Raw genomic sequence first — 27,281 nt, forward strand, 5'->3', positions numbered from 1 at the left:
TCTTTACCTTAGGCTATTAATAATCATATTGGAAGGACTATGGCTTTAGATACAACTAAAACCAGAGAGATTTGTCCACCTTATTTTTAACATAAGACCTGGTGTGGCCATTTGTTGCTTGATATTGCAAACTAGTATTTCTTATCATATTATTTTAATATTTTGTAATTATAAACACTGGGTTGTAGCGCAAATATTTGACAGTTTACTGCACTTCATTATTCTTTTAGTTATTTACCCATTTGAATTGAAAATCTCACACATTCACAGAAAATAGCTTACTTCTGCATTGTGAAGTAAGGTTAATAAAACAGGAATTGTCATTGAATAAAATGGTGAAACAGGACAAAACAGATTCCGAGAGGTTCCTCAAGCCAATGTATATTAGTGCATCTTCAATAATTCTTCTATATGCATTTGTGTTTGAAAAAACGTACATGTGTGTGAGGTCTGGGTCAAGGCTTGTGTGTATATCACAGGCACTGGGCGTCGACAGCGGAGAGCGTAAAACGATACTTCCTCCCACTAAAGAGCTCAGTGACATCATCAAGGGCAGCTGGGCCAGAGCCAGGCAGTTTTCCAGCTTTTCACAAATCAAAACATCTGCCCTGACCATTAGTCAAGCGCACATGTCCACTCCAGAACAACATTCATTCTGTAGCATTGCTGTGGTAAACTTGCAAACACGTTCTTGGAAGCAACTTCTTCTGACGTAAAATATGTTCAATTGAAACACTGAGTAAACATAATTTTGTTTTGTAAGAGTTGTAATTAAGTCTGATCCACAGAGGAAGCCAAACAAGATGAGCTACCCAAGAACTTTATTTTTTTAATCAGTTTTGTTTTGTTATGTCATAAATCATCAGTGCTGGTGGTTTAGTTGTCTCAATGCTTTTTTGTTTTAGTTTAAAAAACAACAACAGCTTAAATATACCAAATGATAGTCAAGCATCACTATTACTGTTGCTCTATTCATATTAAACATAACTTGTCCCATTTGTGCTATGCAGTACCGTAGCCACTTATATTGTATTGTATGTAATATATTGTGGCCCCCTCATTTTAAGATGGTACCCCCAAAAAATAAACTGGCGCAACAGTATGAACATAAATGATGACTCAGATTTGCCTGGCCAGCGATAAAATGGGATTAAAAACATCCTATTATCGTCAACCGCACAACAATACTCAAAAACCCTGCATGGTCATCACTCACCTTTTGTCCAGATAATATAAAAAACATGTTCTTATTCACAGTTTGTCTATTTTTATTATTATATTTAACTATATTTTTATTGTATTATATTTCTTTTTTACCCTAACGGAAACAGAAATGCTACAGATGAAGTACAGAAACATTTAGTTTTAGAATCAACACTTGAATGCTTACTGCAGTTCCGAATGGTCTTAAATTTACTTTGTCAACTCATCTACTGTCTCACTCACTTCCTCTTTCTCTGCATTAATTGGATTTGAAAATAAAAGTGAGAAAGCCGTTTTGGGTTTTAGAGGCTTTTAGTTTCATCTTATCCCTTTAAGAACTGCTGAGGACTAAATGATTGCCTTGCCAACAAAGCAAATAGAATTGAATCTGCTGTAATGTAATGCCCAGAGGATATTAGTGTCTGTTTGTGGTGCGGTGTGGTGACAGCTTTGCCAGTGATTAGCACTGGGATACAGGCAGTGCCGCCCAGTGAGGAAATTATTTTCTAAAAAGCTGTTGCCACAGATTGATATGGAAAACATGATACTTATTGGATTACGGGAAAAGTATTAGCCTTTGTGGGATTTGGGGTCTTTACGTGTGTGTGTGTGTGTGTGTGTGTGTGTGTGTGTGTGTGTGTGTGTGTGTGTGTGTGTGTGTGTGTGTGTGTGTGTGTGTGTACGTGCGTGCTGGTATATGTGTTTATTTGCTTTCCATATGCCAGAAGACAGACATGTTTTGATTTATTTTTTCTGTTTCTTTTTTCTAGTGCATCAAGACCTACAACTCTGATTGGCATGTGGTGAACTACAAATACGAGGATTATTCTGGAGACTTCCGCCAACTTCCAAAGTAAGGACCATAAGACTGATGGAAAGGTGGAAAGTAACAGAGATCGTTATTTGAAGTACAGCCGGTCTTCATTGAAACTTCATATCTATATCTGAAAACCTTGTTAGCTGCCTATGTAGGCAGGATTTTAAGGTATTATATTCATGCACCCGACGTGTAGGCTGTTCTAAAAAGTAGGCATCATAAAACATTAAATTTCTAGCGTTTTTTTGTGTTTTTTTCCGAAAGGTTTATGTATAAAGTAATTTGGTTTGTAAAGACTCTTCTTATGTATATGGTATATGGTATTTTCCATATGAAATAATAATTGCATACAAGCAGTTTTCTACATTCCAAAATATCATTCTGAAAAAAAGAAGCACATCAACTTTCTATTATACACCCTAATATAGATTTCTATAGTGTTCAATTAAGAACACTACAGTGTTTTTACAGTCCAAAAATTCAGCTTTCACAGGTGTGAATCTTTCCAAAACATGCATAATGCATTGCGACAAGCTCAGGAAAAAAATTAAATAATAATAATAATTTATTTATGATAATTGTTGATGATGAATCCAATTACAATTGTTGAGTCTCCCATATGCGTTGTGTGAGCAGCTCTATTGCTGTGTATTTAGATCGTTCCTGTATGGTCCTTTATGACAAACGTTATAAAACATATCCTTTTCCTTTAATATCTAATAAACATTTAATGCCACAAACCTCGCTAACTTTGTTTATTTTACAGATAATTTTTTTGATCAAGTTAAAATTTGTATTAATACATTTTACTTACAACTGCTGTGCATGTGTTATTTACTATGTTTAAAATAAATAGTGTTATATTTCCGCCATTATATCAGCAATCAGCCACCCTCCAGTTTAGGACATCGGTATCGGCCTATAGAAAACTGACAGGTCAACCACTATTTAGAGGACAACTGCCAATGCTTAAAAAGTCGACAGCAAGGCAGCTCACTCGTTTTATTGGAAGAGAGCCAATGAGTCATTGTTTGTGTTTGAACAGTTTGTGTGTGTGAAAGAGGGAGAGATGCTGTTTTACACTCTAATTTTTATCAGTGTCCTCATCCTGTCCTGCCCCAGTGTTGACAGCAAGGTCTCGTCCTGAGCTAAATCTGGAAAGTGCCGTTCTTCACACATCAACAACCCATCAGCAGCTCTTTTCCTATTTCCTCCTCACTTTTACTTTCTCTTCCTCTATCTTTTTGTCATTCAGCACATAAATACACTACTTGTTTCAGGACAAGGCTGCAACCAAACGCCAGACAAGTGTCTGTTATCCACTGATGTCACTTCCGGTCTCAACTAACATATAGAACAATTGTTATAGCGGTCAATAACTGGCAAATCACATTGTGGAGATCAGGAGCCAGCCAGTGTCTGGCATTTGGCAAAAGGTCGCAGAGGAAGCAGGAGGGATGATGGAAGAGAAGGAGATAATGTGTGCTGTGTTTGTGAAGCTTCAACATCATCATCATCATCATCATTACGATCCGCCCGCATGCCTTCATCATAATTCTGCTAATGCAGTTTGCTTGAACACACAAGCACAGGTGCACATTCTGCATCGGCTGTGTGAAGGATAAGAGCAACAGTGTCCTTGAGTTATAAGTGCTGAACCTTTTTGTCAAATGTACAGTATGTGGTATAGTCATGACTCATGACTCATGAATGATGCCTCAAATCGTTTAGCTTGTTGAGGAGATTTTTTTCACCAAGCAACCACATTGCAACACGCTAAAAAACATGGTCACGCTTTATATTAAGTGTCTAACAACTATGTACTAACCTAAAAAAAGAAGTACAATGTACTTATTGTATTCATATTGTATTGCAAAACCTGCTATTGAGGTGGGATACGGTAATGTTATGGACAGGTTTGGTGGTGGTTAGGTTAAGGGGTAAGGGTAGGGTCAACAGTGTAATTATACATGTAATTACAGGAATTAATTACAGATGCAATTACATGTAGGTATTTAAAAAAAATACAATGTTAAAACATGTGTACACAATAAGTGCATCGCATCAAATTATTAAATTCAATGTTAATACATAGTAGTTAAAGACACTTAATATCAAGTAATTTAGCAAACATTAGCAACACTCTGGCAACCACCCTTAATACTCTATCGTTGTGGTGGTGACTTTTGCACAGGCAGAAAATATAAATGTAATTTATTTGTATTTTTTTCAGTAAAGTTCCTCGGCCAGAGAAGCTAGCGAGTCACGTGTTTGAGGTGGACGAGGATGCAGATAAGGAGGAGGTAAGGGAAAATTACCCATGTTTTTTACTGTGTCTATAAGTGAGTGCTATCAACTCTGGGCACTTTTTTTTATGTAGTAGGGGTACCAGTCCATTGGGGCAAAAGAGCCCTTAAAGGCACAATATGTAAGATTTTTGGATTAAAATATCCAAAAACCACTAGAGCAATGCTATATATTTTGTGTATTTTGTATTACTTGTGTACTTACATTATCCCAAATGTTTCCAAGAATGTTTAAATCCAGAGAAATAAGAAATATTAACCAGGACACAGACTATGTCCGTGCGTCGCCTATCTCAATGACGTTATACCCGCGTTATTCTCGTTTTCCGTTTTCCATTTTATTGTGTAGAAACTATGGAAACACTAAAGACGCCTTAATATATTATGTGTTTTATTAGACAGGTGAGCGGCTGTTTGAATACATCCATTGACAGAAAACTAATCATTGTTATACAGCTCAACATAGTTAGTCTTAGATTTACCGTGAGTACCATATATTTACTATACCTAATATCGTTCTAGCTCAATGCAGTGTGTAACAATTGTCTCATAGTAGCAGCAGTAGCGAACACACTAAATTAGAGTAACATTATAACATAACTTTCAACACACTTAAATGTATGTATCTAAACTGTTGCCCAACATATATGACCGGACGAAACAGAAGAGGTCGTCTGCGGCATAATAAAAGCTCCACTGCTCTCGAGCCGAAATAGCTACACCTTTGTTTTGAATAAGCGACCTCTAGCAGCGAAATATTACATAGTGTGCCTTTAAGAAACCCCCAAATATGCCATTACAGATAGTGGTTTAGTTTAGGGTAGATACGTTTAAACTCAATCTGTCTAAAAATGTGTGTAATAAACTTATGAAAGAGAGCAATAAACTCATGTGCTATTGTTTCTTAAATCCGGCAGTTTCCTTAGTATAGGAAATGGTATTCACCGCACTGTACATCCATGCACCATGCATACACCATCATGCACAACAGTGATTTCCCTCGCTCTCCTCCTCTCTGTTCTCACTGGCTGATAAGCAGAATAAATAAATAATATGGAACTTACAGCTTATTAGTAATGCGTTTGTGCAGAGCCTCTGGGACTACATTAGCCTTCGAGAAAGAACAGACGCATGACTCGGCTGTCTATGGGCCATTTGATCCCCTGATTGGGTTTCACCTACATTTCCCAGAATTCCAGCTCCATGTCTGCCATTCTGTCTAAACGCTCGCTCAGGGATGGAGTTTGTTTGTTCAGTTTGAAGGCTGCTCCCTGTAGGGATGAGGGAGAACGTGAATAATTGAGGGGGTCAGGTGAAAATGGACTTCATGTTGAAACACGGAGAGGGCGTCCAGAGGCTCTAATGTGGGAAGCTGTTATCGACATGTTTTGAAGAAACAGATGAAGTCAGAGTGTGTGGGTGTATGATTGCGCTTCTGTGTGTTCTTATGTGTGCTCTTGATCTCTGGTTCCTGAAGGATGCCGCATCATTGGGTTCTCAGAGAGGGGGCGTGTCCAAGCACGGCTGGCTGTATAAAGCAAACATGAACAGTGCCATCAGTGTTACCATGAGGGTGAGTTAGCCATATACAGATACACAAGCCCTTTTCTGATTTGACGATGACGAAAAATGTCTGAAACGTGTTCTTAAACACGGTGATCACTATGTTCAGAATGAAATACTAGCATACTGAATACTGCCAAGTAGAACCTGAGAGGTTACACAGTTTCTATTTATTAAAAGGCAAAACAACACTTTATGCAAAGATAAACTTTTCAAAAAGTAGTAGGCTGTATTGCTGTCCCCACACTGTAAAAATAAAATTCTCGAAAGTTGTAAATAAAACAAAGTCTATTGGAGTATGTTTTACAAGACAATTATTTTTCAGTCTTTCAGAATTTCACGTTTAATTCAATTTGTAACTTGTTCTTTGTAATTAATTATGGAATTTACTAGCAATTTCTGAGTGATTTATTTTGCACCAATGCACGCTTAATTCATGCTTAATTAAGCAATTGGCATTATTATCTCAAAAATATATATATATTTTTTAACTTTTTTAATTCAAGTCTAAATTATGGTTTATAGTAATTCCATATAAACATAGTCACACTTGAAAGATCAAGTGGGGTGCAATGCATTGAGGGATGTATTATTCCAAGCAGTGTGCTCTGGTTGCATACTGCACATTCTGAAAAATGTTCATGCATACAGGAGATTTTCATATTGTGCATGATATGCATACTGCACACTGCAAAAAAAAGTAGTATGGTAGTGAGACATTCCAAACATAGCCATCAAATCAAGTGCTGATCTCATTGACATGACACAGGGTGCAGTTTCTTTTATTTGTTAACAGCTGTTTATTTCTATTTTTCTTTCTTTTTTTTTTAAGGTCAAGCAATACAAAAATATAAAGCAAAAAGCAACTATACAAATCTGAAACCCACCCCACACCACCCAACACCTGGTAGACTTCAAGCATATACAAATCAAATACAAACAGAATGTAGACACAAAATAAATAAATTAAAATAAATAAAAAGATTACATAGATGTTAAAAAAGTTGACACCATATCAAAAGCAGCATGCCATAAATTCACAGTCTTGACATTGGATCCATGAATAAGAGAAGTGACACGGGGTGCAGTTTTTGCATAGCTTTGTGTTCAGCTGGATAGACAAAGCAAAGCAAACTCTGACCCTGTCGTCCTCTTAGCAGATCTGTGCTCATGTCATAGACAGGAAGTGGGGCTGCACCAACTTCCAGCTCTCACTAATTCATTTTCCCATGGTCCCTTACCCCTAGATGTTATTTTTAGAACAGTCACTAGTTTTACATCTAAACATAGCGTGTTTAAATCGGCTGTTTTCATTTAATGCTTTTTGTGTTCTTTCTTTCCTTCCATAATTTCTTCCCATTTAGTCTTTTAAGAGAAGGTATTTCCACTTGACCCAGCTGGGAGATGGATCATACAACTTGAACTTCTACAAAGATGAGAAAATATCTAAAGAACCCAAGGGAACCATCTTCCTGGACTCATGCATGGGTGTCATCCAGGTAACTATCAGTAGAAGAATCAATGACATGATGCTCAGATTGTTGTCCTGGGTTGTGTTTCCCAAAAGCATTGTTAGCCAACTATGTTCGCAAGTTCTGTCATTACCAATAATTCACCGATATGGCGTTTCCTGAAACCAGTTCCAATGAACATTCGCAAGCAGCATCGCAAACTTGCGTGGTTGGAAGTTACTACAGCTCTCGAGCTGTGGTTAGAAGCATAGTTTCTTGTTAAATTACATGTGGACTTAAATAGATAATTATCTTGGGCACAATAAGTAAAGTAACAATCAGTACATTCTATACCTTCCATTCTATTTAAATATATATTATACATACAGTCAGCAGCGTTTTTGAAGAGTGCACATGTGCATAATATTAACAAGGGATCTTCGAGGTATGATGAGGGAATCCGTGATGAATCAAATACAGCAAAATGACGTGGAACAAAAACAGTAAAGTAGTCATTAGGTGCCGTGTTCGTTGAAGCAGCATCTCTGAGATCTCGAAAAGATGAATTATCAGAAGTTATTACACCTCCACCTCAAATGTTAGAGGTCGTCCATGTTACTACGGTTTCAGAAACTGACTAGTTGGTTAGTTTCTCCAATGACGCATCCTACTATGGTAGTTAATTATTTATATTAGTATATTTATTGACTTGAAAAGACATATTTATGATTAACATGTTTCCAACTTCTGAAAATTATTTTTTATATTTTCTGGGGGCATAAAGTAAAAAAAAAATTATTGTTAATGATACGACTTTCTTTTATGTCATAAATAAAAAAAGGCATTTTCTCAAGAAATTTGTGAGGGAAAAAAATACTTTGGCATAATCTTTTATTTTTACCAAAAAAAATTTTTTAATAAAATGTTTATACAAATATTTTAACTAAAATCTAAACTAGTCTAAACTAAAAAGAAAAAAACAACATGAAATATCCCCTACCAGAACTCTTAAAATAGCATGTTATTTGACCTTTTTATTACAAGATTAGTTCAAAATTAGTTAAGTTCAAGGTTAATTAAGTTCAAGGTAAGTTAAAGTTAGTTGTACAATGTTCTACAATGTCATGTGGTGCGACTCTTTCAATCTTTTTTTGAAAATAATGATTGAGATGTGTGTACACACATTTGAGAAGTTTACACATTTATTCGGTGTGTAAAGAAAATGTTATTTATGTTTATTGCTCTATTTACTTCTATTGTAACTGTAATTTCTTTTGCCTTTTTTTTAAATGAGTGAATCAAGTTAGAATTTTAACTTTGCATTGAACCTGGAACATTCCTTTAAAGTTCATAAGGGCGCCTGAAGAATAAATGCTTTGTTTTGTGTATTTACTGCAGTACAAAGCAGTTTATAAAAGGAGTTCAGATCTCTAATAACATCCTCATGAGTCTCTTCCTTTGTCTCAAACCAAGAGGGGATATCAGTGTTAGAGAAAAATAGAAGAGAGCGAGAGAGAAAGATAAAGTCCAGCTTAATTCACTCATTTCTCCCAGGGTCAAATATTTCCACTCTGTGGTGCGCTCAGTGTGTGTGTGTGTGTGTGTGTGTGTGTGTGTGTGTGTGTGTGTGTGTGTGTGTGTGTGTGTGTGTGTGTGTGTGTGCGCATGCACGTGCGTGTGTGTGTGCACGTGCGTGTGTGTGTGTGTGTGTGTGTGTGTGTGTGTGTGTGAGAGTGCAAATGTGATCACATTCCTCGATTCACCAGCCCTCCTGAAAGTATTCCTTTGGTATGCACAACCCGTTTTGTCTGTTTTCAACATCTGTTTTTTGACATTTTGTCCGTTTTCCACATTTCGGACAAAAGAGAAATAGTCAAAGTTATTTCTAGCTCCAAAACCTAAACATTTCAACAGGTGCGCATGCAAAGTGGCCAGATATTCCTCAGCAGGCGTCTGGGAATAAATGGCTTTCAGCTCCTGCAGGACAGATATATTTTCCATAGTCATTTCTTGTGTAAATTCATCATAAATGCATTAGGTGTAAAATCATCCAAAAGTCTCTGGAGCTCTCACATTCCCATAGGAAAGAAAAGTCACAAATGAGATGTCTTATTTTGTCTTCTAGACAGCAATGAGATTAAATGATCAAGTGTAGAGTCTCTAAAATTGTGGGAATTTTTCTCCCACAAAAAAATACCCCACTTTTCTACAGAAGTGAGTTTGAGAAGACTGTGCTCAGATCTGAGCTATGCTATTCACTGCCAGTGACGTGATTAGAACTGTCTCTCTTTCTCTGTCACCGCTTGTCTGTGTGCAGAACAGTAAAGTGCGGCGTTTCGCGTTTGAGTTGAAGATGCAGGATAAAAGCACGTATCTCCTGGCGGCAGACAGCGAAGGAGAGATGGATGACTGGATCAGCACTCTCAACAAGATCCTCCACAGCAGTTTTGAGCTTGCCATGCAGGAGAGGAGGAACGGAGAACTGCACGATGGTATGTGTTTGGGCCAGTGAGAGTGTGCGCGATTCACAGATGTGTGTGTCTGATGTCATGTATGACATAGGTGGAGTGTGTTGATACATTACTATACGATAATACAAGATTGTTGACACAGTTTGAGCGCGCAGACGTGTATTTGAAGAGCCAGCTGAGTGGTCGTGTTTCCTATATGTGTGTGTTTTCTTTGAAGAGACCACCCACTCTTTAAACGCCTTTTAATGGATAGATGCATATATCCAACACTCCTGAACTGACGCACACATAGCCATACACAAACAGTAACACTTAACACCTCTTAAACCCTTCGGATTTCACACTGGAGAGGAGGTTGGGAGTCTTTATTTACGTTTGATGAGTTTCAAAGGAGACAGAACATTCCTTTCTTCTCGCCTATAAAACAACAAACACCTGCTGACCAATCAGAATGCAGAACTAAATGAACTAATTACTAGTGGAGCAGCATGACTGTTGCTATTAGTCATAATTAGGGTTTAGTATTTGAAGAAAGTTAAGCTTAAGTTAATTTTGGTGCCTAACTTGTCCCGCAATGTGCCTCAGACATGAATGATACCTCAAATCATGTAGATTGCTGAAGAGAAAATTGGGAAAAAATCCCTTGAAAGAGGAAAATGTCATAATTATGGCACTGAATACCATGGGACAGAAAGGAACTTATCTACAAACATAATTTTAACATGTTTAAAGCCACTCAGAACACCTTAGAAACCATATAGCTATGCCACCCACAATACCCTAACAATCAAACAAAACACTCTAACAACCACATGTACAGATATACAACACGTACTGGAGATATTCATTTTCAAAACAGAATATTTCAGAAATAATAGCATAGTAATGCCCTAGAAACCACCCTAAATACCCTAGCAACACCCTAGCAACCACCCAAAACTCTTTAGTAACCACTTATACAGATATGAATGATTAAACCCACTCAGAACACCTTAGAAAGTGTATAGATGTGCTATCAACCACCCACAACACCCGCTCACATCATACAAATGTAGTTTGACAGCTTTAATGTATGAGCACCCACATTTTAGTGTTTGTTATTATGATTTGACACTGTTATCTGTCCGTTTGCTCAGTCACAACGTGTTGATTTAGATATTAAGACTCACATCTGTGTACCACTGAGTTTGCTGGTTTTGAGAGTTTCAGTACAGCATGTGTGTTTTCTCTCACACAGACGATGAGCTGGGCAAGACAGACATATCACCAGGGAATTTTCAGGACAGTTTCCAGGTATTGTGAACATGTAGACACAGTATGTCCTGATTAGCTGATTATACAAACAATCATCTACAGTTTCACAGGGTGTATGTATGTGTGTGTGTGAAGGTAAATACTGCTTTTCGGCTCCTGTGTCTTGACTGTAGTATGATCTCAACGCTGGCGTCCTCACTGTCTGCCCTCTCTCTACACATCCACAGTTTTTCCACCCACCCTTAGTCTTCTCGGCTAATGTTTTCCAACCATTCCACAATGAACCACCCACACTTTGGAGACACACACACACACACACACACACACACACACACACACACACACACACACACACACACACACACACACACACACACACACACACACACACACACACACACACACACACACAGTCTTTCTCATCTCTCTCATCACATCTCTCTCTCTCTCTCTCTCTCTTGCTCTTTATTCTCCTGTCCTCTTTTACTCTCCTCCCTGGAATCAATCGTCTAGGCGCTGCTTCTCTCTGAAATAAGGATATTTTCTCACTTCCCATGATCACTTCCATGATGTTCAATGGTTTTGTAGTAATTTTTGTGCCTTTTTCTCCAGTAAAAATATCCAAACATTCATACAAACATTTTTTTTTATTGAGGAGCTAAATTGTGTCAAAGAGAGAAAACAAAACATTTAAAGAATATTATCTAAAAAAAAAAAAGCAAATGCACAGAGTAGTGTTTATTTAATAATAATAATGCCAACAAAATTATTAATTATTCATTTATATAATTTTTTATATTTACCTACATTTAGTATGTTTACACAATAAAACAGATTGCCTATATAGAAAGACATCTATTTATAATTTATTATATTTGTTTATCTTTTAAATTTATATTGTTTGAAAACAAGTCAGATTATCACATGTAATTTAGCATTCATCTTGTTTTAAAGTTGCCATTAAATCAAAATTGACAATTTCTATTTAAGGAATATTGCAGTATTTATTATAAATGATTTATCCGTGCTTAGCATTTTTTTATTATTATTCATGTGCCCTTGTAATATGTAATCAAAATAAATTCCACTCACACCAGTATCTCTTCTCTTCTCTGATGATGTATTTACAGGTTTACGGTACAATCTGTCACTCGCAACCATCCAATCAATTCTCGATGGACAAAATCAAGTTCCGCCCTACATTGTTTCTTGTTCAAGAAGCTTTTTCACTCGGATATACGTCACAATAAGAATGAAAAGACGAATGCAGCATTCGTTTCATGCGGTTTTTAAGGATGTTTAGATATTTTACTGGAAACCAATTAACCATTTTTTGTCATACAATATGCGGGAACAGGAAACACAATCAGATGCAGTAATTAGTGAATGCCGTCCTGTTTCTGCTTTTTAGAGTGCGAGAGACATCGAGACCAAGATGAGGAGTGAGACTCGTCTGAAACTCTTCACTCTGGACCCTGACACACAGGTGAGCCACAGCTCCAATAATAAACAGTCCATTAAATCACAGGGTGAGCTACTGGTTTTGAGCTGTGTGTGTGTGTTTTGGCTCGTAGAGACTCGATTTGTCTGGCATCGAACCTGATGTGAAGCAGTTTGAGGAGAAGTTTGGGAAGAGAGTTTTGGTCAGCTGCAATGATCTGTCTTTCAACCTTCAGAGCTGTGTAGCAGAGAATGAGGAGGGACCGACCACTAACGTAAGATTCACACGCACAATCACAGTGGTTCTGTGGTTATAAAGCTCTTTTCTTTGGCTAAGTATCACTGTCTCTGATGAGGGATGTGTTGTGGCAGCCAGCCAAACTCCATGGGAAAGGGAGAATTGTGTGTATATTGATAGTCAGCCCTGTACACGATTACATAAAGGTAAATGTGTAATTATTTGAATGTTAAACCCCATTCTCCTATTTCAATTTAATTTGCACACACATAGAAGACTTGAGTTCTCAATAGGCTATGAGTATAAACACTTTGCCTCGGTGGCGCTTTCAAAAATGTGTTTGCGGTCCAACATGTCAACCGTAGCTCAACACACACACTTCTGGTACAGATTCCCCTTATGAAAAGAAAATATATTTGCTTATATGGATGATCAATATATTAGATTATCTATTGTATATTTTAAATATACAGAAGAATATACTATGTTAATATATTACAATATATTGAATAATACATAAGGAATTGCTGCTTTTCATATATGAAAAATATGTGAAAATATATTTACTTATATTTTGTAATGTATGTAATTTTATAGTCAGTAATACACTTTACAATATATAGTTGCATGTTATAAAATATGGTATGTGTCTGTAATATAAATTAGTTTGAACATACAGTATATGTACTACAGTATATGCATATATTTACATTTATGTGGAAATGTACTGTATGTGTAATATATATGTAAACAATTATAAGGAAAATATCTATTGTGATATATATCTTTGTGTTTTATGTTTATATTTATAAAATTTCATTTGCACGTCATGTTGCCATGACTTGCCATTTTTTTTAAATACAAAAAATATATATATTTGTTTTCTGTAAAAACTTTTTTCTTATACCATCACATATTTCCATACATGAAATCGTAGTTAAGCAAACAAAAGTGAAATAAAAGTGTTTAGCTTTAACTCATGAAAGAGAAATGAATTACCTGAGTGTATCAATGAAGCTATTGCATGTAAAAATGTAGTGCAGTTTTTTCTTCAATACTATATATTTTTTTTTTAGTTATCAATATATAGATGGTTATACTGGTCCATACATGTATATCAGTATATAGAAAAATATAAACACTAGTTTCCAATAAATGGAAATGTATTATGTAATAGATCACATTATATTTTCCAGTATATTCCCATATATTTTTGTTTCGTAAGTTAAGATGCAGCTGTCACTGTTTTCTTCAGGTGGAGCCCTTCTTCGTGGTTCTCTCCCTGTTTGACGTGCAGAACAGTAGAAAAATATCTGCAGATTATCATGTGGATCTAAACCACTCAATGGTCCGATCCATGATCCCACCACCAGGCGTGCAGATAAACGGAGGGGTGGACACTCCTCATGGAGAAATGCTGCTCAGTGAACTGCTGGAGGGGATGCTGCAGTACCCCAGAAAGGTAAGAGTATATTTTCATGGATGGATGGATTACGTTGTGGGGAGAAAATGAACTTTTTTGGTCCCCATGAGGAAAACGGCTAATACTTTCTGCATTTTTACCTTTTCAAAAGACATAATTACGTTTTCTGTGATGGGTAGGTTTATAGGTAGGGTAATGATATATATACTTGTAAGAATATATAGTTTGTACAGTATAAAAATCATTATGTCTTTGGAATGTCCCCATAAAACATGAAAACCCAACGTGTGTTTGTGTTTACTGAGCTATACTTTAGGGACAGTTTGTCCGCAGAAGTTAGTTATATCTAACCTCCCTTTGGGGACATCCTTATTTGGAAAAACGATACATAAATTTAATACACAATCCTTTCAGTAAGAGAAGTCTATGTGCTCATTTTTGTTTTAGGGTGTCTTCTCTGTGACGTGTCCTCACCCTGACATCTTTCTGGTTGCACGAATCGAGAAAGTTCTGCAGGGAGGCATTACCCACTGCGCTGAGCCCTACATGAAGAGCTCCGACTCCAGCAAGGCAATGGGCCTAACACACACACACGCACGCACACACGCGCGCACACACACACACACACACACACACACACACACACACACACACACACACACACACACACACACACACACACACACACACACACACAGTGCATAAACAACACAGCTGATCCAAACATATACACAAACAAAACAGAAGTACCAAATACACAATGTCAATCAAAACACTAAGGGCCCTATCTTACACCCAGCGCAATTGACTTTGAACACCGACGCATGTATCATTCCTATTTTGCACCCGCGCACAGCGGACTTTTCCCTCCACAGACGCACGTCGGTAAATTAGGAAATGAACTTGCGCTCGCGGGGGCGGTTCAGCGCAAAGAGAAGGCGTGTTCCGGCGCAAAACTTCCATGGTGCTATTTTCCAGTTTTAGAAAGCAATTGCGCCATTGACCAGGAAAAAAATAGTCTAAAGACAGTGGCGCGTTACGCGTTAGTGATATGGTATTTTAAGGGCGCGTGCTTGGCCATAATGTTAACGCGCATCCACTTTGATTCTCTAATATAAACAGATGCAGCAGTTTTCATTTTTGCAAATCATACATTATTACAAGGAAAAATATTAACACACAAGGGAAATCATTGTTGTGTCCATGAAGATGTGAAAAAGATCTATCTAGATAAAAAAAAAAAAAATCGAGATTAGGCTACACATTTACTACCCAAATTATACGCCTGTTTAACCGAAGCTGGGTTTCTCCCATCATCCCCAATGTCACTTCTCTGTGTTTTACAGCCCTGACGAGAACGTCGGTTTCCTCGGCTGTGAATCGCTCCTGGCGTGCGCCGGCAAATCCGCCGTTAATAGCGATCCGCCATGGAACAAGCGCGCCGCTCTTAAAGGGAATGTGAGAGGACGCTCTGATTGGTTTATTTCACGTTACGCCCAAACCACACCGATGAATAATGAAGCTACTTCAGACCAACCCCTTTTAGATTTGCGTCGGGCGCAAGAGTCATTTATCCCGCTGGGAAAATAGCAACAGCGCCGGGATCCGCCCACAAAGTTACTTGCGCTTTGCACTTTGACACTTGCGTTTCAGATCGTTAAAACAGGGCCCTAAGTGGTTATTACAGGGATAAGGAGAAGGATAATCAGGACTTAGGATTCATAAACTTGCAAACAATTCTACCACATCCCACAATGACCCTTGCAATATCCTGCCAAAATCGACTCTACGCTACCAACTAAAACTCCCGCTAGGCTCACGGGAACATGCTGTCTGCCCAGTTTACTGTTAATAAAATGTCTCTTGAGAGGTTGTGGGGAACACTGTGTGTGTTCTGCTTCACAGGTTGCTCAGAAGGTTTTGAAGAATGCCAAGATGGCCTGCAGCAGACTGGGCCAGTACAGGATGCCTTTCGCATGGGCAGCCCGGTGAGACAAAACTGTCTGGAAATGCTCTGTTCTTCTCTCTCTGTGTTGTGTCAATCACAATATTGAATCTTTTTGTTCTTTTCCACAGGCCTGTGTTTAAAGATGCCTCGGGAACTCTGGATAAAAGCGCTCGGTTCTCCGCGCTGTACCGGCAAGACAGTAATAAACTCTCAGAAGAGGATCTTTTCAAACTGCTGGCGGATTTTCGGAAGTCAGTATTCACCAAGTCATCAAACTTGTCTTCACTGTGATTTTTTACTTGTCCCTTTTACAGTAGTTTCAATCTAATAACTCTTTCCCTGCCATTTACGGAAATTTCCGGATTTCTGTGTTTTCACTGTTATATGGTAGGGGGCGCTATTACACATCATCTGAAAGAGTACTGAATCTGCTGATCAAAACGCAGGCGAAGAAGCAGCAGAAACAAGCGATGGCATGTGTCAGCAAATGCATATGTAAAATAACGCGATCATCAACAACATTAAACAGCATATAAATCAAAACGGCATAATGTTACCGAAAGACAAATGTCGATCCAGGACGAGCTATAGAACTGCGCAAGCTTTGGGGTGTTGGACTTGATCTACAACATCTATGTTTCGATTATCATTCTGAATCCAATCTAGATGTAGTCAAAAACATGTTTGTTTTTGTTTTTTTGGCTTTAAATAAACATATTTTTTTATGAAACTTACCCACATTCAAGTGTTGATAAAAAAAGAATGCATTAAGCTTGAATAAAACCTTTTTCCCCCCCTTTTTTTTTGGAAAGCATACAAATTCTGGGGGCCAAGAGAATTTTGTTAAAAAATTATCAAAAAATGCTGGCAGTGACTACTTTTTAAAAAAATTAACGCTGGCGGGGAAAGAGTGAAAATCATCATATTCTTCTGCAGTGTATTTTCAGCTGTGGATGGTCCCACTGTTAGGAATGTGTTTTGTAGTACTTCTCAGAGGGGCACTTTTTCAGTCCCCCTACAGAGAAATGAGCTTCTAAAATGAACAAACTGAATACAGTATATCAAAATTGTATCCACAGACCTGAGAAGATGGCTAAATTACCTGTCATCCTGGGTAACCTGGATGTGACCATTGATAATGTCCCTCCTGATATGGCTAGTAAGTCTTCAAAATATTTGTTAATGTAACCTTAATCTAATGCACATATTTTCTGATGATATTTTCGTCATATTTTATGCGCTGATTGTGTATGCCCTCCTTGTGTGCCATGAATTGGTCACTTGAACTCAAATTTTCTCCTCTCCGTTGCCTAGATTGTGTCACTCCATCCTACATCCCAGTGAGGCCTTTTGAAAGTAATGGGAACAGCAATGGTGTTCTGTTGGAGGTGGAGGAGTTTGTTCCCTGTATTGCCAAGTGCTCTCAACCTTTCACCACCTACAACAATCATCTATATGTCTATCCCAAGCACCTCAAATACGACAACCAGAAGTCTTTCGCCAAGGTACATTAGCATTTTTAGCATTAGCATCCTCTTGCAAAATAAGTGCCTTCGGCCAGAGGTATTGACATAAGAGATGGCCAGTGTAATGAAAGCTCTGTTTACACCTGCCGCTCATAAAATTTGCACTTAGAGATTTGACAGTAAGTAGTTTTCAGGATCATGTTTTTTCTTTCTCTAATGTGACTCAGGCGAGGAACATTGCAGTATGTGTGGAATTCAGAGAGTCGGATGAAGAGGATGCTCAACCTTTGAAGGTAAACATCTGCCCCAAGACTTATAAAGAGTGTAGAATCTACTTAATTTGACCAGAAGATAATATTGCTCCATGTTTATGCATGTCATTGTTATGTGTAGTGTATCTATGGTCGTCCAGGAGGTCCTCTCTTCACCAAACATGCCTATGCAGCTGTACTGCACCACCAGCAAAACCCAGAGTTCTATGATGAGGTGATGAATGAGGCACTGAAAGACATATTATAGCAATGCAGGACATAATTATATAAGTGGAGAAATGATCTATACTGTGGGGTTTAAAAGTGTGTGGTCATATTGACAATATGGAGGTTAAAAATTTAAACCAGAAAATAAACAGAACATTTTAGGTTTTTGAAACATTTTAAACAGAGCAAAAATGGGATTTACCAAACATTTTTAAAATTTGTTACATTTTTATCCGAAGTTTTCACTCAAATTGGTGTATGTTCATAATATAAAATTAAAATACATGATTATTTGTGATAAAAGAATTTAAAGAATTTTCACTTTCTTTTAAAATACCCAAAAACTTTTTATTGGTAGTTAATTTCTTTAGTATAATGATAATAGTGCGCCAGTTATCCAAATATGAAAGATTTTATCACTGTATGTTTACATTGTTTACTTTTAAACAGGTGAAACTCGAAAAATTAGAATATCGTGCAAAAGTTCATTTATTTCAACTTAAAAGCTTATAGCTATGAAAACCTTTTCACAATATTCAAATTTAGAATTTGGTGTTTTCATAGCTGTAAGCCATAATCATTAAAATGATAACAAATAAAGGCTTGAAATATCTCACTTTGCCTGTAATGAGTCTATATAATATATTAGTTTCACCTTTTAAGTTGAATTACTGAAATAAATTAACTTTTGCACGATATTCTAATTTTTCGAGTTTCACTTGTATATTTCAAATATTCAGGATTATTTCCTTTTTGGTCCCACCTAATTTTTTTGATTGATATAGAGTAAGATGACATGTTCAGACTGAGCTTACATTTAAAAATTCTTATGTATATATATTTTGCAGATAAAAATCGAGTTGCCCACACAGCTTCATGAAAAGCATCACCTGCTCTTCACTTTTTACCACATCAGCTGTGACAGCAGCACAAAGAAACGGGACATAGTGGAGACCCCAGGTACAGCATGCTGAATAAAGCTGACAAGGCTAATATGTTGAGGCATGGGGTGGGGCTCCAGGAACTTGTATTTTTGGTACTTTTAGCTTGTTATACATACTGTAATATTTCTGCAGCATTATCAAAGCGAGGCATATCAGTGAAGTGTAGTCTTTGGATGTGCTGAATGTTTTCTCTCACTTTTGTCTGTTTCTCTGTCAGTGGGCTCTGCCTGGCTTCCTTTGCTTAAAGATGGTCGTGTTGTTATGAGTGAGCAACTCATCTCTGTGGGATCCAACCTACCAAATGGTTACCTCAGCTGCCAGGAGGGTGTAAGCAAGGTAAACCCACTATGCATAGTCATGACAAAAACCTTCCGATCTTGGCAAAAATTGCAGCCATTTGTGGACCAAATGTGAACCTGTATCTGTTGAGACGGTGTGCGTGCGTGCGCATTGTGTGTGTGTGTGTGTGTGAGTAGTCTAATTTGCTATTTGGATATACTTTGTGAATATCAAGAATTATTATTGACCTTTTTGTCTTAGTGGATCTTATTGCATAATATTAGTTTTTTATATCTCAGAGGTCGCTCTTTCATAGCTAACACCAACTTTAGACACTTAGATATTTCTCCTAAAATTCGGTAAGTGAGTCTTTGAGAATTTAATGAGGAATCTTTGAGTTCGTATTGAAATCTCTGACTTTGTTGAAATCTCTTTTGAAACACATTAGCACATACACAGAGACATAAAAATCACTGAGCTCTTTTCTCAGGAAAATGAAATTAAGAAATCTGAGAAGGCATGTAACTTCATCAAAAGTCTCTATTTGTCTTCTTTTAATCTCATTGCTGTCTAGGAGAACTAATTGAGACATTAAAGAGATCTTTCAGTGGATGATCTGTCCATATAATTAAAATAAACCATTTAAAATTGACGTTGTGTTTATGGATGTTGTGTTTGCAGCACTCCAGTCCTGAGATAAAGTGGGTGGATGGAGGACGTCCTCTCTTCAAAGTGTGCACACATCTGGTCTCTACCATATACACTCAGGTATGACTTATAAAGGATATAGATCCTAATTATGATGTTATTAACATTCAGAATCAATTAGGTATATTTTAAGTACTGTAGTTTTGGCATGCTAATGAAAAGGGCAGTGCTAATGTACTTGGTCTTAGTGAACTAGATCTGCTATGAATGCTTCTGATTAGTCATAGGTTCTTTATTACCGTAATCTAGTCCCACTATGTAACTTAAACATCTCTCTTCATCTCCTCAGGATCAGCACCTGCACAATTTCTTCCATCATTTCCAGAGTATGCAGTCTGGTGCCACCCGTCCAGCTGAGGGTGAGCTTGTCAAATTCCTCAAGGTGAGCATAGAGAAGTTAGAGAAGCTGGTTTATTCTGATTTAATTATTATTATGTTGGAAAAAAACATTACCCATAAATTCCCAGAGTCTTCATGCCATGGAAGGTCATGTTATGATCAACTTCCTGCCGACCATTTTAAACCAACTGGTTCATGTTCTGACCAACGCCAGTAATGAGGATGTGGCTGTAAACACCACCAGGTGAGAGAGCAGGAGTTGCCAAAATCAGAACACTGGATCCTCTCCTTTTCTGTTTCTCACATGGTCTCTTGTTGTTCATCTGTCTTCCCTGCAGGGTCATGGTCCACATTGTTGCTCAGTGCCACGAAGAGGGTCTAGAACATTACCTGAGGTCATATGTCAAGGTAAATCAACTTCTGAAACATTTGACCATGGTTATGGATATGTACAATGTCCTACATTTTGTGCATTTTCTAAAGTAGACTTGGTTACATGATTTTCTTCATGTTATTCCAGTACGTGTTTAAAACAGAGTCCTATTTAACCAGTAACAGTAAGACAGTGCATGAAGAACTGGCCAAAGCCATGACATCCATCTTAAAGCCTTCAACTGACTTCCTTACCAGCAACAAGCTTCTCAAGGTACTGAAAACAACGCTCGGTTTTAACACTCTTCAATCTCTGAAGGTTGTATTTGTCATCGTTTAAAATGTGTACTTTGGTGTTTCAGTATTCGTGGTATTTTTTTGAAGCCCTGGTGAAGTCAATGTCACAGTTCCTGATGGAAAGTGGCAAGGTCAAGGTAAACATAATCATATGCCTCTCTCAGAACTACTGCTTACAAACTTTTCGCCGAAATATCTTAGTTAAAACAATAAAAAATAGTATTTGCCTCAACAATGGAAATTAACCAAAAGGAAAAGATTCTGAAAGCTTCTTAGACTTTTGAAAGAGATCCCAGAGGTTTTACTGTAGTAACAGTTACTCTATTACCTATGGATTTTCTGCATTTTTTTACCATGGTTTTTGTAAGGTATGCTGTATTAGGTAGTTAACCATGTTCCTTTTATTATTTGTCTGAGCCGTGTTGTTGTATATTTAGCTGTCCAGGAACCAGCGCTTCACGGCTTCGTTCCACCACGCTGTGGAGACATTGGTAAACATGCTGATGCCCCACATCACACAGAAGTATAAGGATAACCTGGATGCTGCCCGCAATGCCAATCACAGCCTGGCCGTCTTCATAAAGGTACGGCCAGAAGAAGAGCTGCTATCTCCACCATGAGCAATTGATTTATACTCAGAAATAACTGACCAATATTTGATCATTTCATCAATAAAGTTCCTCTATGAAGTTGTCTTTAGAGGCTTGTGTCTTTAAATGGTGTTTTCTAACTAACTGTCCTACAGCGCTGTTTTACCTTTATGGATCGAGGATTTGTCTTCAAGTTGATAAACAATTACATCACCTGTTTCATACCTGGAGATCCCAAGGTACACAAAAACATTGCTATATGAACTTATATAGTTATATAAAGTGCTAATTCTACAATATACTGTTGTAATTCTGTTATAATCAAATACAATTTAATGTTCAAAGGTATGTGGTCGGGAAGATCACTAATGCAGCTTTTATTTGATCAATATAATATAATTATGTCTTTGTGTCTTGCAGACGCTGTACGAGTTTAAGTTTGAGTTTCTGCGGGTAGTGTGTAATCATGAACACTATGTCCCCCTCAATCTGCCCATGCCTTTTGGGAAGGGCCGCATTCAGAGGTTTCAAGGTAAACATACAGGGATATTCTACTGCGTGCTGTTGTTGACATCACTCTTGAAAGGTTAAGTTGTTCATCAGGAAAATTAGATTTAATAGAACTCTCCCTTCCTCTCTCTGATGCTTCTGTCCTTTGGGCTTTCTGTGCCTTTTGCTCATATTCTGCCATGCCTTTCCACTGTTTCCTCTTTCTTTGTGTGTGCTAGCTTTTCTGTGTCACATTAAGGAGACTCATGCCAGAAGTGTAGGTGAGCAGTCCTGCTTGCCTGTGACTGAACAATGTTCGTGTGTCTAGTCTTAATGACACAGTCTATGTCTCTCTTCAGTGTCCTAGTCCCCTCTGTCTTACATATGTTGCTAATTCATTCATCAGTCTAGATTCTGTCTAGATCTTGATTGGTTGGTTGGTTGATTGATTGATTGATTGATTAAAACTGTTGTATTTTCTGAATAACTGTCTGTGAAATGGCCATTGAGTCTGTCTGTCAAATATCTTCTAATGTATGTGTGTTCTCTGTAATTTGCTGTTACCATACCTTCAGTGAAGTTATTTAGGTGCATACTTGTCAATGCCATGCTTTTGGTTTTATTATAAAAAGCTGTAGAACATTTTTGTTTATGGAATCAAGAGGATTTTTCTGAACTAGTGCCTCTGGTCTTTTCAAGATAGCTGGAGGTACATTCGGTATCTGCGGTGTAATGTCTTTCTTTCTCTTTCTTTTCTCTGTCTTCGTAGATCTGCAGTTGGACTACTCACTGACTGATGATTTCTGCAGGAATCACTTCCTAGTGGGTTTGTTGTTGAGGGAGGTGTGTGGGGTCCTTCAGGAGTTTGGGGAAGTCCGTCAGATTGGCATTCAAGTTCTCAAGAGTCTGATGATCAAACACACATTTGACGATCGCTATGTCTCCAAGGTCAGTGCCCAATTGCAAATAACACCTTATGAAAACCTTTATTTATATTAAGGGCATTAGGACTAAGGGATTTCTTAAATTTTTAACTGCCTTAGAAACTTAGCTTAACAAATAAATATGAATACCTGTATATCTATATCTGGGAAAAGTGGTCTCCAGTCAATTTTAAAAAACAGTATAGTACAGTAGCTAGAAACATGATTGGAAGAAATCGCAATATGCAGTATGGAAGGCCCAGCTTTCAGTCATCTTTTTGATAAACTGGTTACCAGTACCTTATAGAATTAATTTTAAGATTTGAATCTTTGTTTTAAATCTTTGCTTGCTACAGCCCCTCCATACATTGCTGATATCATTCATGTTCATGAGTCAAAGAGATCATTGCGATCTAATGCACAAAATCTCTTACATGTTCTGCGATCAAAACTAAAGTCCAGAGGTGACCGAGCATCTGCGGTAGCTGCCCCATGGCTATGGAACAGTTTACCAGCGTTTTCGAGACTATCAACATCATCTCTGAATGGTTTTAAGAAACAATCAAAAGCTAATGTAAAAAAATTGTTTTAACTAAGTATGCGAGCTCAGGTATTGTCGCTGTATCTACCTGTCTGAGTTAGTCTTGAATGTGTGTTGATTTTTTTTCGTGGTTCTTATTTTTTCGCTTTTTTATTTAATTGTACAGCACTGTGGTCAACTATGTTTATTATGTGCTTTATAAATAAAGTTGGATTGGATTGGATAAAGGCCTTGCCAGTTTTGTTTAATGTTTTACTCTGGAATGTCCATGCAGTGAGAAATACAGTTTTGAACATGATTTTGTCACGGATAGAGAACCTGCTCGCCTTACCTTGGTGGTTTAGCTCATAAGTCTCCAATGTTCTTCTTCTGGTTTTATCCTCCCAGATTTGAACTGTCATTTGAAGTATCTTATGCTCCCCACATTCCAATTCATCTGAATTCATTTATTACTTCATTTATTTGATCAAAAAAATAGAGTAAAAACAGTAATATTGTGAAATATTATTACAATTTAAAATAACAGATTTAAATTTTAATATATTTTTAAAAATTAAATTCATTCCTGTGATGGCAAAGCTGCATTTTCAGCATCATTACTCAAGTCATCAAGTGTCACATGATCCTTCGGAAATCAGTCTAATATGCTGATTTGGCGCTTGAGAAACATTTCTTATTATCAGTGTTGAAAACCTTTGTTTCAAAAATGTAAAATGGGCAGTGTATTATTATCTTCTTTTGGATATTTTGTTCTTTCCCTATAGGAACTGTACTGTGTGACTTGCCTTAAACAGACATTGATTTTTAACTGGTAAATAGCTAACCTGTATATTTGTTTATGTTTGTGCAGAGTCAGCAGGCCAGGTTGGCGACACTCTATCTACCCTTGTTTGGATTGCTACAGGAGAACGTTCACAGAGTAAATGTGAGAGACACGTCTAATTTTAACACCAACCAGGTGAATCATCTTTTTGAACTTTATCTCCTTTACTCTCTCTATTCTTGAGCAGCTTAGATTTCACATGCCATCTGAAATGCTAGGTTCAACTCTGTTATTTCTCCTCAGAATGGGCGAGATGAACATCTTGCCGGCATCTCTACGGCAACACCCCAAAAGCCTGTTGGTAACCTTGACAACAGCCTTCATAAAGATGTATTTGGGGTCATCTCAGGAACTGGTGAGTGATGACCAAATGAAAAACATTCCTTTCCAGCATCTCAGGCCTTTCACCTGCTTCTAGTATTATTGAGATTATCAGCAGATGTTTCTGTGAATGATTTTATTATATGAGTTATGTGTCTTCTGTGCGTAGCCTCTCCTCACACCTCCACGCCTAACATCGGTTCTGTGCGCCACGCTGACTCTCGAGGCTCCCTGGTCAGCACAGACTCGGGAAACAGCCTCCCTGAGAAGACCAGCACCCTCGATAAGGTAAAGTAGAATGACAGGGATTTTGTGTCTCAGACCCAAAATAAATTTGTCTTGTTTAAACATAATCTCCTACTTTCATAATATGCAGGGGCCCTTTAACTGAAGCTGTGATGTATTCACTTTTCCACATGTGTCTAATACATTACTTGTGACATGTGAGGTCATAAAACATCTGTGACCCTGGGTCATTTGTATGTAACGATGCCAGAAAATTTCAATTGGGAAAAAAAAAATCACATTTTTATTCTCCCTCAAGGCCAAATATTAATAATCTCAGAAGAGCTGTACCAATCTTTTTTTTTATTTTTTAGTAACCTTAAACGAAAACCACCACATTATTTCAACCCTGCCAGAGCAAGTTTGGAAGATTCATAATATATAATATATTCATTAATATATCACAGTATAATGTGGTACATACTGATATTTCTCCTTTTTTCATGTTTTATGCCAACACTGTTAGATTTCAGGGTTGGAGGATATAAGGTTGAAGGTTATAATAATTGTATTAATTATCAAAAATTTCAATATTTTCATAATGATTGCAGATGATTTCCCTCATAAAAGTGTGAGTTGAGAAACGTACTTTTCGTTTAAAATACATAAAAGTATTTACATTGAAATCATAATATTTTCATTTTAATAAATACAAAATGTACAGAACATTTTTTGTTCATTATAACTCTTTATATGGATGGAATAGGTACATGCAGACTGGCAAATATAATCTTTCAAATGTTTCAGGGTTGATGTTTTAATTTATATATACATTTTTGTATTACTCACTAAACAAAGTTAAATATGAGGACACAAATGACCTCTGTGGCTTAATTCAGCTGGATATCAAGTGAGGCATGTTGCTCATAAATTTCCCCTAATCACTGCTAACTCTTATCCTCCCCTCTTGACCCTAACCTCTGACCTCTTAGCAGAAAGAGAGGTTTACACGTAGACACACCCTCACCGTGTTGCCCCTCCCCCTTGAGCCCGAGGACTCCGTCCCTCTCAGCCGAGCAGCCAAACGCGTCACAATGGATTTCTCACTGCTCTCAAGCCCCGCCCTCTACGACAACGACACTAACAGAATTACTGACGCCATACAAGTAGAGCAACACTAGAGTGTCCCCGCCTGGGGAGTGTGTGTGCTTTCATCTCTTTAATCTTTTATAGTTTGAGGGTGTTGCATGTCTTTCTCATATTTTATTTTTCCAGCTCCGTGCATGTGGTGAGGTGTGTGTTTTTTGCACACTTAAAGTCATTTAGGATTGAGCAGTGAATGATTCCTTTGCTCAAAGCTTCTGATTAAACAGTGTTCTGTGATGTGATTTTTTGTTGTCTTCCATTAAATACTTTATGTGTGTGTGTATGACAGACTCAGTCAGCCTCTGCTCTGGGTAGCTCTATGCTACGTTGTGATAAATTGGACAGAGAAGAAATCAAAAACCTGCTCATGTGTTTCCTCCATGTCTTAAAGAGCATGTCTGAAGGTAAGAACATCCACACATGACTCTAATTGTCAAAGGCCACTTACTTTTGCTCATGAATTTGTTCACTTTTGACCATTTTTTCCAGATGCCTTATTTACATACTGGAACAAAGCCACAACCTCTGAGCTGATGGACTTTTTCACTTTAGTAGAGTAAGTCATCTAGACTAATCACATCAGAGCATTGAGGTCCTGTAACTTAACACTGAGCACTCAGTTCATTTCTCTCTCTCTCTTACACACAGAGTGTGTCTACATCAGTTCAGGTATATGGGGAAGAGATTCATTGCCAGGTAAAACATTTTTTTACTCCTAAGTCTAAATTTAGATTTGTTGCTGTTGAATCATACATTTTGTGTGAAATCAGAAAGGCTGCCATTAAGTAATCATATTTTTGTTAAACAGGATAATTATGCCAAACCAAGGGGAAAAAAAAATCCCTATTAGGGCTGTCAATTTAATGTATCAATTTAGAACCATTATTTATTTAAAAAAACTAGTATTACACAATTTGTATTATTAAACAAAATAATATTATTCATGTTTTATTTATATTTTATTCATACTGTCTTAAATGTCTATTCTATTTAATTATATATTTGATGTATTGTTTTATGTATATAAGATTATATTGTATATATATATATATATAGTATATAATAATAATACTACTACTAAGTTTATTATAGTATTTTAATAATCATTTTATCATTATTTTCTTATTGTTATAATGTTTATTTCTTTGTCTTGTCATTATTGCCTGTAAACTCAATCATGCCAATAAAATACTTTAATTAAAAAATGAATTAGAAAGAATTCACT

The 27,281-nt window shown here is 37.2% G+C and overlaps 1 protein-coding gene across 5 annotated transcripts in view; it reads left to right on the forward strand.

The window, feature by feature from the left end:
* Positions 1–27,281, forward strand: part of dock9b (dedicator of cytokinesis 9b) — a 98,217-nt gene that overhangs the window by 49,244 nt on the left and 21,692 nt on the right. For all 5 annotated transcript variants that reach the window (XR_013799449.1, XM_079627241.1, XM_079627239.1 and 2 more), the window contains exons 4-37: positions 1,974–2,056; positions 4,254–4,323; positions 5,804–5,899; positions 7,254–7,388; positions 9,658–9,832; positions 11,049–11,104; positions 12,477–12,551; positions 12,640–12,780; positions 13,999–14,205; positions 14,614–14,736; positions 16,072–16,154; positions 16,243–16,365; positions 17,194–17,273; positions 17,429–17,619; positions 17,808–17,873; positions 17,974–18,066; positions 18,908–19,019; positions 19,221–19,339; positions 19,964–20,050; positions 20,280–20,372; positions 20,458–20,573; positions 20,668–20,737; positions 20,850–20,975; positions 21,064–21,135; positions 21,436–21,582; positions 21,744–21,827; positions 22,009–22,120; positions 22,847–23,025; positions 24,392–24,499; positions 24,608–24,719; positions 24,855–24,973; positions 26,346–26,460; positions 26,546–26,612; positions 26,705–26,752. Coding sequence is in view for 4 of the 5 variants with exons in the window: in XM_079627241.1 (XP_079483367.1) it covers positions 1,974–2,056; positions 4,254–4,323; positions 5,804–5,899; positions 7,254–7,388; positions 9,658–9,832; positions 11,049–11,104; positions 12,477–12,551; positions 12,640–12,780; positions 13,999–14,205; positions 14,614–14,736; positions 16,072–16,154; positions 16,243–16,365; positions 17,194–17,273; positions 17,429–17,619; positions 17,808–17,873; positions 17,974–18,066; positions 18,908–19,019; positions 19,221–19,339; positions 19,964–20,050; positions 20,280–20,372; positions 20,458–20,573; positions 20,668–20,737; positions 20,850–20,975; positions 21,064–21,135; positions 21,436–21,582; positions 21,744–21,827; positions 22,009–22,120; positions 22,847–23,025; positions 24,392–24,499; positions 24,608–24,719; positions 24,855–24,973; positions 26,346–26,460; positions 26,546–26,612; positions 26,705–26,752 (3,683 nt within the window). In the remaining variant the exon portion in view is untranslated. The remainder of the gene's footprint in view (positions 1–1,973; positions 2,057–4,253; positions 4,324–5,803; positions 5,900–7,253; positions 7,389–9,657; positions 9,833–11,048; positions 11,105–12,476; positions 12,552–12,639; positions 12,781–13,998; positions 14,206–14,613; positions 14,737–16,071; positions 16,155–16,242; positions 16,366–17,193; positions 17,274–17,428; positions 17,620–17,807; positions 17,874–17,973; positions 18,067–18,907; positions 19,020–19,220; positions 19,340–19,963; positions 20,051–20,279; positions 20,373–20,457; positions 20,574–20,667; positions 20,738–20,849; positions 20,976–21,063; positions 21,136–21,435; positions 21,583–21,743; positions 21,828–22,008; positions 22,121–22,846; positions 23,026–24,391; positions 24,500–24,607; positions 24,720–24,854; positions 24,974–26,345; positions 26,461–26,545; positions 26,613–26,704; positions 26,753–27,281) is intronic.

The sequence above is a fragment of the Phoxinus phoxinus genome (assembly GCF_949152265.1).
Source record: "Phoxinus phoxinus genome assembly, chromosome: 11".
Taxonomy (NCBI): Eukaryota; Metazoa; Chordata; class Actinopteri; order Cypriniformes; family Leuciscidae; genus Phoxinus; species Phoxinus phoxinus.